The 19665-nt window shown below is 43.8% G+C and overlaps 2 protein-coding genes across 3 annotated transcripts in view; both read right to left on the minus strand.

The window, feature by feature from the left end:
• Positions 1 to 1363, minus strand: part of HPRT1 (hypoxanthine phosphoribosyltransferase 1) — a 37514-nt gene extending 36151 nt beyond the window's left edge. The window contains exon 1 of one of the 2 annotated variants that reach the window (XM_012474319.2): positions 1191 to 1363. In XM_012474319.2, the coding sequence (XP_012329742.1) occupies positions 1191 to 1217 (27 nt within the window). In that variant the 5' untranslated portion in view covers positions 1218 to 1363. The remainder of the gene's footprint in view (positions 1 to 1190) is intronic. The other variant, XM_012474318.3, reaches the window with a different exon arrangement.
• A 12148-nt stretch (positions 1364 to 13511) lies between these two features.
• PHF6 (PHD finger protein 6) overlaps positions 13512 to 19665 on the minus strand; it is a 66658-nt gene continuing 60504 nt past the window's right edge. Inside the window, exon 11 of the mRNA XM_012474313.3 lies at positions 13512 to 13700. The gene's annotated coding sequence lies outside the window, so the exon portion shown is untranslated. The remainder of the gene's footprint in view (positions 13701 to 19665) is intronic.

Genomic DNA, 19665 nt, shown 5'->3' on the forward strand with positions numbered 1-19665 from the left:
GTTGCCCACAGCCACACAACTAGTAAATGGCCCAAACAAGCTGGATTCCCATTCAGACTCCTAAATTAATAGCAATGCTCTTTACCTTAAGTCATTACAATGCCTAATATGAAATAGAATCTTCTTCGGGCTCAAGTGGCTAATTATTCAATGTATTCATTCAACAAACCATCATCGAGGACCTTCTACAAGCCAAGCACTATGCTATGTGCTAGAGTTAGGGAGATGATTCCTGCCCTTATGAAGTTTTAGTGGGAAAAACAATCAACAGGTAACCAGGTCATTGCCAAAACAACAAAAAATAATCATCATAAAGCAGGCTAAGGCATTTAAGTGGCAGGGTTTAGGACTATTCTAGCAAGCATGATCAGAACGGTTGGGGAGGGAGGCAGGGAAGCCAGCAGCTTGGCCGGTTCTACAAACAAGAAAAAGAACCAATTAGGGTGGAGCCAAGATACAAGAGGCTGATTACAGTTAAGAATGTTCTTGAAGGTAAGGACCAGATTCTCATTTTCTATATCCTGGGGCATTGGACAGCCTGGAATCCGGATTCTGGTACACGTGAATTCAAGACCCCGCTTGAAATGACCTAATGCCTTTTCCCTAGTTCCTTCGTATGTCAAATACTCATGGTTACCACTACTGTAGTGGGGCTTCAATGAGGCCATGCGCATCTCCATAAATATGAACTACAGCGTGTGCAGAACTAAAGGCAAAGCCCGGTCCCCACATCCCCTCCCAGGTGGTCGCTTTCCGTGCCGAGACCCCCCAGAGGTACCCCGAGGACCTCACCACCGCACCTCAAACTTCCAGGGAAGGGCCTCTCCCGAGAAAGCCCCCACGCCCTCACCCCGCGCCATCATTCCAGAATCTGCCCTCGGCCCCTCCCCGCAGCACGCTCGCAGGCGGCACATGTCAACCAAAACGCCATTTCCACCTTCTCTTCCCACACGCAGCCCTCTTTTCCTAGGGCTCCCCCGAGGAGGGACCCACCCCAAACCCCGCCATTCCGTCCTCCCAGCCGCCCTCGCGTGACGTAAAGCCGAACCAGGGAAACTGTGGTCGCCCCTGCACCGGGGTTCCCGGGCCTGGCAGCCCGAGCCCGCACTGCGGATCCCCCGCCTCAGGGCCCGGCCGCCACCGGCCGCGTGGGCCTGAGCCGGCCAGAGCCGGCGGGCTGAGGTGCTTACCACGACGCCAGGGCTGCGGGTCGCCATAACGGAGCCGGCCGGCGCGCGGGCTGACTGCTCAGGAGGAGGAAGCCGGCGGCGGCGCAGAGGAGGAGGCGAAGGTGCAGCAAGAGGCGGCGCCGCGCGGGAAAGCCGAGAGGTTCGCCCGAGGGCTAGTCGCCGCCGCTGGAAGCCGCAGAGTAGGCTCCGCCCTCTCCCCGCCTATCCACGCCGACCCCGCCCCCGGCCCCGCAGGCCCCGCCCCCGGCCCCGCCGGCGCCTACCCATTTGCAGGCTCTCTAGGTGGCCGTGGGAATTTTCTCCCGGAAGCCCCCAGCGCAGCCCCCTTCCTTCTCCCCTCCTTCTTCTATTCAGAGGGCTCCGGGATTCCCAAACCTACCGCCGTCCGCGTTGCTTCACTGCGGCGGTAAACTGGGTGCCGGCTCTTCAGGTTCCAGTCACCGCGTGGCTCCTTGGACCAGACGTCTCCTTCCCAAGACTTTACACTACCTGTGGCTTCCATTTTCCTGACTGTTGGCTCAGTGCTTCCCCAAACCCGTAACTGGTTGTAATGGTTGAGACCTAGACCCCTAGAGTCAGCCAGATCAGGGTATACATCTGATAGGTCACCTAACTGCTCAGTAACTTTCTATCAAATCAGACTCTGAGCCTCTATTTTTGCCTAAAATAGAGTGCGGTGGCTCACGCCTGTAATCTCAGCTCTTTGGGAGACCAAGACGGGTGGATCACCTGAGGTCAGGAGTTCGAGACCAGCCTGGCCAACATGACGAAACGCCATCTCTACTAAAAATACAAAAATTAGCCGGGCATGGTGGCACGTGTCTGTAGTCCCAGCTATTTGGGAGGCTGAGACAGGAGAATCGCTTGAACCTGGGAGGTGGAGGTTGCAGTGAGCCCAGATCGCACCACTGCACTTCAGCCTCGGCGACAGAGCAAGATTCCGTCTCAAAATAAATAAATAAAATTAAAATTAAAAAATAAAAGCATATTAACAATATATAAACAGGATCACTGTGAGGATTAAAGGAATATAGGTATGCATGTGCGTATGTGTGTATATATATGCACTTAGGACAGTACACAGTCAGCAAATGGGAACTACTGCTTTTACTACTGATCTTTATTTTTACCTGCAGAATTCCCTATATGGAATCTGAAAAAAAAAAGTTCCCCTGATAATTCTCAGATAGGTCAGGTAAGCAAGCAATAGTCGCTCCAGCAATACCATTCCTTATAGACTCATCAGTATAGCTCCAGCATCCACCACAGTGCCCAGCACGTAGTTGGTGGCCTCCCTTTTATATTATTTTTAAGATGGAGTCGTGCCCTGTGGCCGAGGCTGGAGTGCAGTCGCACAATCTCAGCTCACTGCAGCCTCCACCTCCCGGTTTCAAGCGATTCTCCTGCCTCAGCTTCCCAAGCAGTTGGGACTACAGGCGCGCACCACCACACCTGGCTAATCTTTTGTATCTTTAGTAGAGACAGGGTTTCACCATGTTGGCCAGGCTGGTCTCAAACTCCTGACCTCATGATCCACCCGCCTCGGCCTCCCAAAGTGCTGGGATTATAGGCGTGAGCCACCACCCCCAGCCCCTCGCTCTTATTAAGGATGCTGAGGGGTACGTAGTAGCAGGAAATCTGTGAAACTGGGCAAGCCATTGAGCATCTCTGGACCTCAGTCTCTTCATCTAAAAAATGAGAATAATAAGCCTGGATAACATGGTGAGACTCAGTCTCTACAAAAATGAAAAATCAGCTGGGCCTGGTGGCCACTCACCTGTAGTCCCAGCTACTCGGTTGGCTGAGGTGGGAGGATGGCTTGAGCCCAGGAGGTCAAGTCTTCAGTGAGCCAAGATCGTGCCAATGCACTCCAGCCTGGGCAACAGAGAAAGACCCTGTCTCAAAAAATAATAATAAAGAAAAGAGAGAGAGAAAAAAAAAATAATTACTGCCATGAAGAGTTTTACAAGAATTGTAAAAATCATTTATGTAAATTACCTCATATAGTATTTGCCACATAATAGGTGCTCAAGAAACAGTAGCTATTATAATTTTAGCATGTATGAATTAGTGAAGTCCCTATTTCCCTACTTTTCCTGTCTTCCTTCTCTATTCTAGAGAGACAGCAGGCTATAATGGAAAAGGTACATATGGGCTTTAGACTGAGTTCAAATCCTGAGTTCCCCACTAACTATTATAGCATTATGACTTTGGGCAAGATCCTTGGTTGCTGCATGCTTGGTTTCTTATGTGTCAAATGAGGTTAATATCTCTGTCACAGAGTGTGGTGAAGACTAAACAATATATGCAAAAGTGCCTAGCATAGAGCTTGGTTCAATACATGATGATACCAATGTTATGTGTTCTGTAATTTTGCCTTAAACAGTTCTTCACTTTATTCTAGTCTGTAAGACTTTTTTTTTTTTTTTAATTTTGAGACGGAGTCTCACTCTGCTCCCCAGGCTGGAGTACAGTGGCACGATCTCAGCTCACTGCAACCTCTGCCTCCTGGGTTCAAGCAATTCTCCTCCTCAGCTTCCCGAATAGCTGGAATTAATGTGCCACCAGACCTGGCTAATTTTTGTATTTTTAGTAGAAAAGGGGTTTCACCATGTTGGCCAGGCTGGTCTTGAACTCCTGACCTCAGGTGATCTGCCCACCTTGGCCTCCCAAAGTGGTGGGTTTATAGACTTTAGCTACCATGCCCAGCCTGCCTTTAAGACTTCTTGTCCATTCCCCTGTTGATGGACATTTGGGCAGTTTCCAGCTTTGGGCTATTACAAATTATGCTGCTATGAACATTTTGTACCTATCTTTTGGTGAATATATGAATGTGTTTCTATTTAGCATAGAACTTGAAATTTATATTAGAACATTTTCATTACTTACCCCTTTTAACATTGTGTTCTCCCAGGAAGTTAATTCAGAGAACTTCTGGTTATATATTTGGCCCCTGACCATGTGGACTCAGCTACTTACATTTGTTTCTAAATTAGGTACCCAACAATTCAGAATCCTTCCAGCTTGCCTCTGGCTTGCAGTTCCTTTCTCCAAATCCTGTGGTACCAGATACTCCTGTATTTTAACAGTAGATTTGAAACAAATAATGATAGCGAGGTGATTGTAAAGACAAAGAAACAGTATTATCATTTCAATCTTATCATTCTATGTGACAATTTGGAGTTTTTATTTGTATTTAAAATAGAAAACAGCAACTACTGCAATCTGCAAGATGTAAGACTTTTTCTTGGTAAGTGAAAATCTGGTTCACATATGAAATGACTTACTGAATTTGGACATTATATTTAAAGTGGAAATGTATTCTTTTAAAATATGTTTTCCCACTACAGACAAAAGCAAGAAAATAATTATTCCTAATTATTATATGATTATTCCTGAAAACAATTTTGTCATAGAGGGGAAAAATGTTAAAAAAAATTACTCTGGGCCGGGCACAGTGGCTCACACCTGTAATCCCAGCACTTTGGGAGGTAGAGGCGGGCGAATCACCTGAGATCGGGAGTTCGAGACCAGCCTGATCAACGTGGAGAAACCCCATCTCTACGAAAAATACAAAATTAGCTGGGTGTGGTGGCGCATGCCTATAATCCCAGCTACTTAGGAGACTGAGGCAGGAGAATCGCTTGAACCCAGGAGGCAGAGGTTGCAGTGAGCCAAGGTTATGCCATTGCATTCCAGCCTGGGCAACAAGAGCAAAAACTCCGTCTCAAAAAAAAAAAATTATCTACTCTGGATGTCATATATGCTAGGTATGTCACTGTTCTTTACTGGAATATCTGCATGCAGGAAGAAATAAGGAAAGCAAGTGTAACCTAAGATTCCGCTTCCTGATGCCTTTCCAGAAACAACTTTTTTTTTTTTTTTGAAATGCAGCCTTGCTCTGTCGCCCAGGCTGGAGTGCAGTGGCATGTTCTCAGCAACCTCCTCAACCCTGTTCGAGCAATTCTCCTTTCTCAGCCTCCCAAGTAGCTGGGACTACAGGTACACGACAGCACACTGGCTAATTTTTTGTATTTTTAGTAGAGATAAAAATATTGGTCAGGCTGGTCTCCAGCTTCTGATATCAGGTGAGCCACCCGCCTCAGCCTCCCAAAGTGCTGGGATTGCAGGCGTGAACCACTGTACTCGTCCAGAAACAATTTTCGAATTGACTTATTTGAACACAATTATGAATTATGTTTGCACCACAACCAAGTCCAACTATGTTTCTTCTCTAGAAGTTTCCTTATTAAGAAGTCTGTTTTTAACCATGGTGCTGTGCTCCTCCAAAATTTGTATTTCTATGAAAAAAAAATCACAAAAATATGTATCCTAAATGTTTAATTTCTAATGAGTCGATAACGGTTTTCTCAATAATGTCAGATGTTTCACTTTCATCAGAATAACTTTCTATATGCTTTACTTTTATTCTATAAATTGGATGTAAAATCGAACGACAGTTGGAATTAACTAACGTGATGGTTAATTTTATGTGTCAACTTGGCCCATATACTTGGTCAAACATTTTTCTGGATGTTTCTGTGAAGGTGTTTTTTGGATGAGACTAACATTTAAATCGGTGGATTTTTGAGGAAAGCAGATTACCCTCCATAATATGAATGGGCCTCATCAGCTGAAGGCCTTAATAGAACAAACGCTGACCTTCCCCAAGCAAGAAGGCATTCTCCGGCACATTGCTTTTGGATTGGAACTGCAACTCCTCCCTGAGTCTTCAGACTGCAGGCTTGCACCATCAGATTTTGGACTCAGCAAGCCTCCACAACTGTGTGAGCCAATTCCTTAAAATAAATCAATCCCCCCAATCCCACATATAGACATACAGATAGATCGACATAGATCTAGGTACACCCTGTTGCTTTTGTTTTTGTGGAGAACCCCGACTAATACAACTGATTTCCTATTGGAACCATCTAAACGTATCAACATTAAACTGGCATCATTTAACTGTGAGGTTTTGCTAATAGAGCTACTCATTAGAAGTAGTGCTACACTTTATGATTGATTCATATTCCTTTGCTAGCAAAAAAATGAATACATCAAATAAAAGAAGTAACGCTTCACTTTTTGTCACATACAAAGGAACATAAAATGGAAAATGAACCAATGAATTTTGATCTAAATAAGTCATTTGATCTAAACAAAAGTCCTTCACAGAGCAGTATGTAAATACCTCTGCAGCTGTACCTCATCAAATTATCTTTGGTTACAGTCTTCTTAAAATAATTACAAACCAGCCAGGCGCTGTGGCTCACGCCTGTAATCCCAGCACTTCGGGAGGCTGAGGCGGGCGAATCACAAGGTCAGGAGTTCAAGATTCAGCCTGGCCAACATGGTGAAACCCCGTCTCTACTAAAAACACAAAAAATTAGCTGGGCATGGTGGCAGGTGCCTGTAATCCCAGCTACTCAGGAGGCTGAGGCAGAAGAATCGCTTGAACCCAGGAGGCGGAGGTTGCAGTGAGCCTGGATCACGCCACTGCACTTCAGCCAGGGTGACAGTGCGAGAGTCTGTCTTAAATAAAATAACTACAAACCTTTGAGGTAGATGCTGATGCTTTCTCTGCAGATTTATGTCTTCCAATTTTCATGTGGTCAGTGACATCATTGTGCCCCGTGAGTGGTTGATAAATGCAGACAAATGATTTATGCATGTTACACATTTATCATCAACTTTCCTGAGAAACAGATTCAGTATTTACTTTTTCATTAATTATGTACTTTAGTTTTTGAACTCATATGCTGGAAGAGTTGACTGCAAAATTTTAAAAAGCATTACCAAACAATAAAATTGGCCAGACACAGTGGCTCACACCTGTAATCCCGGCGTTGGGAGGCCAAGGCAGTAGGATCGTTTGAGGACAGGAGTTTGAGACCAGCCTGGGCAACTAAGTGAGATTCTGTCTCTAGAAAAAAATATTATTATACATATGAGTTGGGGTGGGTGCAGTGGCTCATGCCTGTAATCCCAGCATTTTGGGAGGTTGAGGTGGGCAGATCACCTGAGGTCAGGAATTTGAGACCAGCCTGGCCAACATGGTGAAACCCTGTCTCTATGAAAATTAGCCAGGCATGGTGGTGGGCACCTGTAATCCCAGCTACTCGGGAGGCTGAGACAGGAGAATCACCTGAACTCGGGAGGCAGAGGTTGCAGCGAGCCAAGATGGCACCATTGCACTCCAGCCTGGGTGGACGGTGAAACTCTGTCTCAAAAAATAATAATAAAAAAATAAAAATAAAAACATGAATTGTAGATACACACTATATAATGAATAACCATTATACCAAGAGTATTCAGACTACTCGATATACATTAGACGGCAGGAATCCTCTGCCTTTATTTCCTGAATATATTTTACACACATGTAAATGTACAATTTCCTGCACGCACTGGCCTATCAACTGGTGGCCTGGCAGCTTCCTATATCTTGCAGGCTTTGGCCAAGGACTTGGCCCACCACAGTCCGCCAGCTGCAAGGCACACAAAACAAGCTCTCTGGGAGTCCTATGAACTAGGGCTAAGGGTGAAGGTACAAACTCCTTTTCCACAGAAGTCTTCACAAAATCTTTCCTCCATTTCCACAACCCAACCCTTTTCTGTCTTCCAAAGAGGTGGCAAACTTTGGGAAATGTGAAACTGGTTTTTGTATTTTACTTTTGTAACTCCTGCACTCTTGGGCTGACCTCAGCCCACCTGTGACTTGCAGCAGCTGTCATACCTTGATGCCTCAGCTAAAACTTCAATTTTAACCTCCTGGTACATTAATAATAAATCAACATGTGCACTTAACCTTTCAGAGCCCAAAATGTGATCATGTATATTATCTTACCTATTCTGCACTGCAGCTCTATTGCGGTGGCAATTCTGCTCTCCATTATTCAAATGAGGAAACTGAGGCACAGAGAGGTCACAGAACTAAGGTCACTAGGACATCTATTAGAAATAATTAGCAGCCAGGCTGGTGGTTCACGCCTGTAATCCCAGCACTTTGGGAGGCTGAAGCAGACAGATCACTTGAGGGCAGGAGTTCGAAACCAGCCTGGCCAACATGGTGAAACCACGTCTCTACTAAAAATATAAAAATTAGCTGGGCATGGTGGCACGTGCCTATAATTCCAGCTACTCTGAGGGACTAAGGCAAAATAATCGCTTGAACCCAGGAGATGGAGGTTGCAGTGAACTGAGATTATGTCACTGCACTCCAGCCTGGGTGATAGAGTGAGACTCCATCTCAAAAAAAGAAAAAAAAAAAAGAAATAATTAGGTATGATAGGTAGGGGTGTGTGTGTGGGGTAGGGAGAGAGAGAGAGAAGAGACGGACTCGCTCTGTCACCCAGGCTGGGATGCAGTGGCATGATCATAGCTCACTGCAGCCTCTACCTCCCAGGTTCAGGTGATCCTCCCACCTCAGCCTCCTGAGTAGCTAAGACTAAAGGCATGCACCACCACACCCAGGTACTTTAAAATTTTTTTTTTTTTTTGTAGAGACAGGGTCTTGTTTTGTTGCCTGTTGTTGTTTTTTTGAGAGGGTCTCACTCTGTTGCCCAGGCTAGAGTGCAGCGGTACAATCACAGTTCACTGCAGTCTCTACCTCCTGGGCTCAAGCAGTCCTCCCACCTCAGTCCCCTGAGTAGCTGGGACTACAGGTGTGCACCACTGTAATTTTTGTAGAGATGGGGTTTCACCACGTTACCAAGGCTGTTCTTTCTCCATTTCTTTCTTTCTTTTCTTTTTCTTTTTGAGACGGAGTCTTGCACTGTTGCCTGGGCTAGAGTGCAATCACGTGATCTTGGCTCACTGCAACCTCTGCCTCCTGGGTTCAAGCGATTCTCCTGCCTCAGTCTCCTGAGTAGCTGGGATTACAGGAGCTCGCCACCATGCCTGGCTAATTTTTTGTATTTTTTTAGTAGAGATGGGGTTTCACTATGTTGGCCAGGCTGGTCTTGAACTCCTTACCTCGTGATCTGCCTGCCTCAGCCTCCCAAAGTGCTGGCATTACAGGCGTGAACCACCACGCCCGGCCTCTTTTTCCATTTCTAACACTCATAGTCTGTATCAATGCCATTGAGAGGAACACATTCTCTCAAAAATTCATTACCAGTGGACTTCCAACCTAAACTTAAACTTGTAAACTAAAAGCACAGCTCCTTCCTTGGTTGGCATGATATTTCAGTTATCTGATTTTTGGAAGGGGTGCACTTAAAGAAAACATACGAGGGAGGACATGAAGTGGCATAGGGAACGTGAGAGGAGGACACAAAGCACGAACTGAGCAAGGACGTGGTTTTAGATACAGTTTAGCCTTGGCTGGGTTCACAGGGGGAAACATTTGCAGTAGTCCTGCTTGAGGCAGGGGCCAGGGATTTTGTATCCTAGAATCATTCATTGGCTATAAGGGGAGTATAGCTTCCTAGGTTCCCATCAGGCAAGGGCAGATAATCAGAGGTCACAGGGGTAAGCTACACTTGAAACAGATGTGGGATGGGGTGCTAGCTGGTAAAGAGGCCCGGGCAGGGCACCAATAGCATCTACTACACCCAGGTCCACAGGCTAGAGCAAATGGATACTATTGAACATAAGTCACCATGGGAGTATATTTGGAAATACCTTCATAATATAAGAAACCAGTTTAAAGGAATAACGTCTGTAATATAATGCTAATAAAGACTATGTGTACTGTATAATTAAGACTATGCCTATTTTCCACCATTTGCTAGAGTTTTTTTTTTTTTCTTTTTTTGAGATGGAGTTTCGCTCTTGTCACTCAGGCTGGAGTGCAGTGGCACAAATTCAGCTCACTTCAACCTCCGCCTCCTGGGTTCAACCGATTTTCTTGCCTCAGTCTCTCAAGTAGCTGGGATTACAGGCATGTGCTACCATGCCCAACTAATTTTTATATTTTTAGTAGAGACGGGGTTTTGCCATGTTGGCCAGGCTGGTCTCGAACTCCTGACCTCAGTTGATCCGTCTGCCTTGGCCTCCCAAAGGGCTGGGATTACAGGAGTGAGCCACTGTGCCTTGGCCATTTGTTAGAAATTTTTAAAGCCTTAGGTAGGCACAGTGGCTCATGCCTGTAATCTCAGCCCTTTGGGAGGCTGAAGCTGGCGGATCACTTGAGGTCAGAAGTTCGAGACCAGCCTGGCCAACATGGTGAAACCCTATCTCCACTAGAAATACAAAAATTAGCCAGGCATAGTGGCGGGCACCTGTTATCCCAGCTACTTGGGAGGCTGAGGCAGAAGGATCACTTGAATCCAGGAGGCAGAGGCTTCAATGAGCTGGCATCACACCACTGAACTCCAGCCTGGGCAACAGAGCAAGATTCCATCTAAAAAAAAAAAAGGGGGAATTTTAAAATAGCTTATTTTAATAATTTGTGTAGGTGAATCTAGATAAAATTATAAAAACTACATGGTACAGAAATGTTCCTACTTCCACTTTGTGTGTGGACTTTTAAAGCCATAATACTTGATACCTTTTTCTTTTTCAGAGATGAGAGTCTCACTCTGTCCCCCAGGCTAGAGTGCAGTGGCACAATCTCGGCTCACTGCAACCTCCGACTCCTGCGTTCAAGTGATTCTCCTGCCTCAGCCTCCTGAGTAGCTGGGACTACAGGTGCTCACCAACACGCCCAGCTAATTTTTGTATTTTTAGTAGAGACACAGTTTCACCATGTTGGCCAGGCTGGTCACCAACTCCTGACCTTAAGTGATCCACCTGCTTCAGCCTCCCCAAGTGCTGGGATTACAGGTGTGAGCCACCCTGCCCAGCCTCCTGACACCTTTATCTAATAATTATTTAGCAATTGTATTTTATCTGTTATTTTGATTGCATCACCTAATATTCTTTTCTTTTTTTGGATGGAATCTTGCTCTTTCCCCAGGCTGGAGTGCAGTGGCATAATCTCGACTCACTCCAACCTCCGCCTCCCGGGTTCAAGCGATTTTCCTGCCTTAGCCTCTCCAGAGTAGATGGGACTACAGGTGTGCACCACCACCCTCAGCTAATTTTTGCATTTTTAGTAGCGATGGGGTTTTACCATGTTGGCCAGGATGGTCTCAATTTCCTGACCTCATGATCTTCCTACCTCGGCCTCCCAAAGTGCTGGGATTACAGGCATGAGCTACAGTGCCCTGCCTGCATCTCCTAATATTCTTAAGTGTCTTTGGGAAGTTTAAATTAGTATAAAACTAGAATAATGAGCATTTGATTTGATACAGTTTACCACAATTGCCTGTAGTATATGCCTATATTCATACATATCTTTATATATATAAATTGTAATATATATCACAAATAATATGTAGATAGTAAATATAATGTGAATTGTCACCTTGATTTCAAACAAAACTCCAAGAACATGCATTTGCTCCTCCGACTATCTGCAGCAATTTCAATAACAATGGTAAACACTTAATAGCATTCACCATTGGAGAAATTTAAACACTTGATGTTTGAAGACAACCAGAGATGACTGTTAAAAATTGGTGGGGAGGGGGTGTTCAATAATAGTATTGTGATTGCATTTGTTAAAAGTATGCATTTTAGAGACATATAATGATATATATGAGGATGAGAAATGATGTATCTGGAATTTGCTTCAAAATAAACCATGGCGTGTGGGGACAGGGAATTAGAAGGAATAAGAAACAAGATGGGAAATTAGTTCATAATTGTTGAAGTTGGGTAATATGTTCATGGTAAGAACTTTCTGCAGGGCATTTAGCGATATGAATCAATGGACTTTAAAAAATATGTATAAAACTCTTTGATGACTGGGCACAGTGGCTCACACCTGTAATCCTGGCACTTTGGGAGGCCAAGAAGGTGGATCATTTGAGGTCAGGAGTTTGAGACCAGCCTGACCAACATGGTAAAACCCCGTCTCTACTAAAAACACAAGAATTAGCTGGGCATGGTGGTGCATGCCTGTAGTCTCAGCTACTCGGGAGACTGAGGCCAGAGAATGCCTTGAACTCGGGAGGCAGAGGTTGCAGTGAGCCGAGATCATGCCACTGAACTCCAGCCTGCATGACAGAGTGAGACTCCATCTCAGGATAACAACAACAACAAAACTCTTTGACTTGGGAATTTCTGTTCTAGAAATTTATCTTAAGGGAAAAATTAGACAAGGGCAGAAAGCTGTATGTACAAGAATGTTCATCTCAGCATTGTTTATTTTTAGATGTCTATTAACCATGTGTCCTACAAGAAGAAAAGAAGTGTTACTTCAGCAAAACGAAAACGGAACCTAAGATAGATGAGGACAGGAGATACAATCAAAACAAAACAGTCACAAGTTAAGGGTGAAAACAGTGCAGAAAGTCAATTTCCTCTAATTTGAGTGCACTTCCGTGGAAGAAGTTGAGAATCATTCTGAGTACTGGGATAGGAGATTGTTCTCTCTAGCTCATCTGAACCAAATAGTTTGTACCCTTTCCTTCAGATGGCTCTTTAGTTAAATATCCTGATGACCTCCCCAAGGCTTACTCCTGTTCCTTGAGTTTGCTGACCCTAGTTTTGAACCTTCTTCAGACCCTCTTGGAAAGAGCTGCTGTTTCTGCTGCTGTGTTTAACTTTTAAGCAAAATTGGAAAATTATAGAAAAGTTGCTGGGTGCAGTGGCTCATTCCTGTAACCCGAGCACTTTGGGAGGCTGAGGCAGGAGGATTGATTGAACTCAGGAGTTCGAGACCAGCCTTGGCAACATGACAAAACCCCATCTCTACAAATAATACAAAAATTAGCTGGGTATGGTGGTGCATGCCTGTGGTTCCAGCTACTTGGGAGGCTGAGGTGGCAGGATGGCTTGAGCCCAGGTAGTTGAGGCTGCAGTGAGTCAAGATTATGCCACTGCACTCCAGAATGGGTGACAGGGCAAGACACTGTCTCAAAAAATAAATAAATAAAATTTTAAAAAGAAAATTGTAAAAAAGTTGCAAGAAAAGCACAAATAATTCCTGTATATCCTTCACCAAGATTTACCAACGTGTGACATTTTGCCCCATTTGCTTTATCTTTTCACATATACACACACATTTTTTTTTCCTGAACCAGTTAAATTGTAGACATGACACCTCATTACTCCTAAATACTTCAGTATACGTTTTCTAAGAATAAGGATATTCTCTTATATAACTACAGTTCAACTATTAGAATCAGGAAATGAACTGACACAATATTATGTAATATTCAATGCACATTTACATTTAGCCAATAGTCCCCAAAATGTCCTCCAGAGCAAGATGCCCCCTTACCCCCAAATCAGCATGCAATTCAGGATGAAGCATTACTTTTAGTTGTCATGTCTCTTCAGTCACCTTTGGTCTGGAATAGTTCCTTAGCCTTTCTTTGTTTCTGAGGATTTTTTTTGAGGAGTACAGGCCAGTCTTTCTGTAGAACATCCTTCAATCTGAGGGTCTCGGCTGTTTCTTGGTGATAAGATCAGCACTATTTGCAATAACAAAATGGCAACCATAAAACCTGCAAACAACTGTACAATGATAGGGAAATGGTTAAGTAAACTATGATACATCCACAAAATGGACTATTATGTAGCCACTAAGAATGACAGAATACACTGACCTGGAAAGGCATTTCCAATTTTTAAGTGAAAAAAGTAGATCATAACTTAATAGATATGAACTTATTTTTATAAAAATAATATATATGCATAGAAACATCTGAAAGATTTTACAAAACATACAGTGTGGCCTATGGTTACCAGAATTATGGGATATTTCAAATTTTTACTTATCTGTATTTTATAATTTATGTGTAATAAACATCAATTCACCTGTTAATAGTAAAAAAAAAATACATTTAAAAAGAGGCTAGCTTCTTGATTTTATATGTGAAAGATCATGGTGTGGAAAAGGGAATACAAACTACTTTTCTGTTAAAAAAAGAATAAAAAAAGGACTTACTACCATGAACCAGCTAATTTCACTTACAATCACTTTATCTTCTATACTCCTTAAGACAACGCGGTGGTTTAAGGGATATCACCCCCGTTTTGACAGATGGCGCGGTGGCTGAAGCTGAGAGAAGGGGAAGGGTACCCTGTTCAGAGTTACAAGTTATGAGTCGCCAATCTAGGATTTTTAAACCCAGGTCTTTCAGACCATACCCTTATTTTACTTCATCTCACATTGCTCCTGTGTAGCCCTCCTGGAGGGCAGAACTAGGAGAATAAGCAGGTGGAAGTTGCAAGAAGGTGATTTTTTTTTTTTTTTTTTTTGAAACAAGGTCTTGCTCTGTTTCCCAGGCTGGAGTGCAGTGGCGTGATCACAGCTTACTGCAGCCTCAACCTCCCGGGCTTAAGCGATTTTCCCACCTCAGTCTCCCCAGTAGATAAGACTACAGGCACGTGCCACCACGCTTGACTAATTTTTTGTTTTTTTGAGATAGGGTCTCACTTTGTTGCCCAGGCTAGAGTGCAATGGCATGGTCTCAGCTCACTGCAGCCTCAACTCCTGAGCTTAAGCAATCCTTCCACCTCAGCCTTCCCAAGTAGTGGGGGCTACAGGTGCATACCACCATGCCTCGCTAATTTTTGTATTTCTTGTAGAGACATGGTTTTGCCATGTTGCCCAGGCTAATTTTTTAATTTTTTGTAGAGATGAGGCCTCACTATGTTGCCCAGCCTAGTCTCAAATTCCTGGGCTCAAATGATCCTCCTGCCTCAGCCTCCCAAAGTGTTGGGATTACAAGCATAAGGAGGCGATTTTTTTTGAACAGCAGAATTGAAGAATTGTGAAATGGGCTGAGCTCTCTGTACCTAGAAATGTTGGAGTAGAAGGCAGATGTCATTAAGGGATGTGGCAGAAAGGGCTCCTGGAGAAGAATGGTAGCACCATTTTTCAGCTGTCTGCTGTCTGACTCCATCTGGATACAGGGCTTGGAAATTTGACTGGAATTCTCCATCTTTTGGTCTCACAACCTTTCATCTGGTGATTTTCACAGTTTCATAAGTAGGTATGTGTTTCAACTGTTCTTCTCTTGACTAGACAAGAATTACATATGTCTATATATGTATATAAATGCATTTTGGTTTCCTAATGCACCTCAAGCTTTGAGTTGTCTCTGCCATGTGGCATTTTTCATAAGCAAATTGCTTAGTCACCTCCATTACCCCTGGATATTACTGGCCCCAACCTCCCACTTTTCTCTTTTCTCTTCTACCCTTTCACTGCCCTGTAAAGTTCATCCCACCCTTCATTTAGACATTTTACCTTTGCCAAGGAAATACCAGAATTTATGTAGATTCCTATTAAATCTCTGTGAGCAGGGAAGGGAGTGGGTAGGTAGTCCATGGAGGGTCCCAGTCAGTGGACTTTGCAATCTTGGTTTTATTATTAAGTGTGTTACTTTTATTCTTGGGTCACTTGCAAGAGCAGATTAGCAGAGGACCAAGTGACAGCACTTGGATTGTCAGGGACATCAAGTAGAGTCAAGATGTAAGATAACTGTCTGGGTGCAGTGGCTCATGCCTGTAATACCAGTACTTTGGGAGGCCGAGGTGAGAGGACTGCTTGAGCTCAAGAGTTTGAGACCAGCCTGGGCAACTCAGCAAAACCGCATCTCTACAAAAATAAAAAAACAAGAAAAAGCCAACTGTGCATGGTGGCTCATGCCTGTAATCCCAGCACTTTGGAAGGCCAAGGCAGGAGGATCACAATGTCAGGAGTTTGAGACTAACCTGGCCAAATAGTGAAACCCCATCTCTACTAAAAATACAAAAATTAGCCGGGTGTGGTGGTGCACACCTGTAATCCCAGCTACTCAGGAGGTTGAAGCAGGAGAATTGCTTGAACCCAGGAAGTGCAGGTTGCAGTGAGCCAAGATCGCACCATTGCACTCCAGCATGGGTGACAGAGTGAAACGCCATCTACAAAAAAGCCAGGCGTGGTGGCACATACCTGTAGACCTAGCCACTTGGGACGCTGAATCCAGAGGATCGCTTGAGCCCAGGAGGTCGAGGCTGCAGTGAGCTATGATTGCACCACTGCACTCCAGCCTGGGTGACAAAGCAAGACCCAGTCTCAAAAAAAAAAAAAAAAAAAAAAAAAGAGAGAGAGAGAACTGGAAAAACACCTATTGGTTTTCGCAACAATCGTTGGTAGACTTTGCTGGAGCAGTTTTTGTGTAGTTAAGTGAAGGTGGGGAGACAGAAGCGAGTGCAGTGGGTTGATGAACAAATAATAAAAATACAGAAATTGAGATGTCAAGTGGTAACTTGACTTTCAAGAAAATTAAATGAGGAGAGAAATGGGAATTATACGACAAGAGGAGAAAAGCTAGACTTGCAAACACAGGTACAAGGGCCAATGTGTTGAGAGATGGGAGAGTCTTGGGTCTGTGCTCACTCCTTTAATCCCCACAAGTCTATGAGTGAAGTATGATTTCTATTTGCATTTTATTTATTTATTTATGAGATGGAGTCTCACTCTGTCACCCAGGCTGGAGTGCAGAGGCGTCTGCCTCCTGGGTTCAAGCAATTCTCCCGCCTCAGCCTCCTGAGTAGCTGGGATAACAGGTACTCACCACCATGCCTGGCTAATTTTTGTATTTTTAGTAGAGACAGAGTTTCACCATGTTGCCCCAGCTGGTCTCAAACTCCTGACCTCAAGTGATCTGCCCACCTCAGCCTCCCAAAATGCTGGGATTACAGGCATGAGCCACCGTGCCTGGCCCCCTGAATTATTTTCAAGGAAATCCCAGATATCCTACCACTTTATAGTAAGTATTTCAGTATATATATTTAAAAGATAAAAACTCTTATTTCTAGTGTTTTCCTCATGATCTTTAAAATCTCTACTACATCTACAGTGATGTTGTTTTATTTTTAATACTGTTTATGCCTTCTCTTTCTTATTTCCTTTTTAAACTGTAAATTTTGATGTAAGTTCAAGCTTACAGAAATGTTGCAACAGTAGTACAAACAATTCCTGAATACCCTTTCCCCAGATTCACCAGTTTCAACAAATCTTGCCCCACTTGCTTTATCAGCTGCCTTCTCGCTCTGTCTCTGTGTCTGTGTGTGCGTATATATATTTTTTCAGAATCGTTTGTAAATTGGAGCTATTGTTCTTCACCTGTATATCAGTGTGTATTTTCTAAGACATTCTTTTACATACCACAGTACAATCAGGAAATTTGGCCTTGAGTTGTTACTGCTATACTCCAGTCTTGACAATTGTTTCAATATCATCCTTCATAGTTGCTTTTTTCAGTCCACGATCGCACATTACACTGAATTGTCTCCTGAACAAGGAAGAGTTCCCCGGATTTTGCCTTTCGTGACATTGACATTTTTGACGCATCTTGGCCAGTTGTTTTGTAGAAGGTCCCTCAGTTTGGGTTTGTCTGACACTGCCCCACGGACAGACTCAGGTCATGCATTTTTGGAGGGCTACCATAGAAATTATACTTGTTCTCAGAGCAGCACAGCAGGAGGTAAACAGCGTCATTTTTTCCCATTATTGTTGATGTTCTTTCATTATCCATTTACAGTGGTGTCTTCCCATTGTAAAATTACTACTTTCCCGTATTAACTTGTGGCTTAGGTTGGGGATACATAAGTATCCCATTTGTAGTTAATAATTTGTGGCTTAGTTTGGGGGTATGTAAGTATCCTATTCCTCATCAAACTTTCACCCACTACTTTTAGCACCCATTGCTGACTCTCACCCAAATTAGTTATTACTGTGATTACATGTGTGAGCTACCGCGCCTGGCCTCTATCTGCATTTTAAAGATGAGATAATGGGAGTGGAGAGAGGCTTAATAAATTAAGCAAGCTTACATGGAATTTGAATCTGGGCCACAAAAGTCTATAGTCTGCATGCTTATGTTTGTAATAGTTTCTAGGTACTATAATGGGAAAGACAAGTAGGTTAAAAGGACAGAAGACTGATGTGGAGAACCTCAGACCGAAAGCCAAATATCTGCGGTGGCATCAGTCTGCATTGTTGTGGTTTTTGTTAGCAGGTCATCTTCCCCAGATATAAGAGTGAGGCAAATTCTTGGCATGGGGAGGTAAAATGGTGGAAGAGAATTGAGATAAGTGGGGAAGTTGAGGTCAGTGGTATCAAGAGGTAACAGACGGCTGGGCACGGTGGCTCACATCTGTAATCCCAATACTTTGGGAGGCTGAGGCAGGTGGATCACCTGAGGTCAGGAGTTTGAGACCAGCCTGGCCAACATGGTGAAATCCTGCCTTGACTAAAAATACAAAATTAGCCGGGCATGGTGGCACATGCCTGTAATCCTGCTACTCGGGAGGCTGAGGCAGGAGAATCTCTTGAACCCAGGAGGCAGAGGTTGCAGTGAGCCGAGATCGTGCCATTGCACTCCAGCCTCGTGCCATTCACTCCAGCCTCGGCAACAAGAGCAAAAAAAAAAAAAAAAAAAAAAATTGAAACTGCACTAGCTTATCAGCAATAAGAACGGAGAGGGTGGATTCAAAAGAGAGCAGTAGGCTTTGTGGAACTTAGCAAGTACGTGTGGTAATCCAAGTCAACCAATTGTAACCCTACTGACTGATAGTGTCATTAGCAAATAGATAAAAGTCAGGTCAGGACAACTTAGTTTGGGACTCACATTTGGGTAGCCAGCAGATTGGGTAGACATGTCCAGAAGTGTTGAGACTTAGCACAAAGCTGCAGTGAGTGGAGGATAATCGTGTGGAACACACAGGTAGCACCTGTAAGCAGACTGTGGTGATAGGGAAGAATAATCCAAGATGGTAAGAGCAAAACCAGGTAACACCTCAGGGTAAGGAGGAGAGTGAGAAAAGGAGTGGTCTTGAATGGGGTGGTACAGATACGGGAACTAGGGAAAGAGACTTTCCAGGAGGGCATCAAAGGAAAAAAAGAATAAAGTTGTGACTGTTTCAAGTTTTGCATCCATCTTTCTAGGAAGTGGCCTATAAACTGTAGGGTGCATTTCCAAGTTCCATGCAATGGCATATCCCCAGTTATTAAATGCTCCAAAGACCACAGTAAAGGCTGCCTAAACTTTTTCTCTCCTACCCTGCCTCTTTGCTAAGCAGCATATGTTTTCTTTAATGCCTTTTTTTTTTTTTCCTGCATCCCCAGCACACTGGCTAGCTGCCCAAAGCTGTTTGGGCACATGGAATAGGTTGAAACGCTTAAGAACGACTCTTCTAAGGGATGTCCAGAAAGAATGTTGTATTTTGAGGATAATGCCAAAATTCCAGCTCTTTGATCTGTAACTTTCAGAAACTGCTTATCTTTTGTGCTTGCTCTCTAACCAGGAACATATGAGAACAGGGTCCAAAGAATTATTGCTTCCTGGTAATACTAAATCAATACTAAATATAGAACATAAGCCTATTGGGCTTAAGGATCAGGAAAGTTTGAAAATAAGCCTTTGTGTTAAATTGTCTGGCTAACCTCTGAAATAAAAATAACAGCAGTCTCCATGATTGCCAC

Source organism: Aotus nancymaae, unplaced genomic scaffold, assembly GCF_030222135.1.
Source record: "Aotus nancymaae isolate 86718 unplaced genomic scaffold, 86718_ANA_hifiasm-v0.15.2.pri h1tg000004l, whole genome shotgun sequence".
Lineage (NCBI taxonomy): Eukaryota > Metazoa > Chordata > Mammalia > Primates > Aotidae > Aotus > Aotus nancymaae.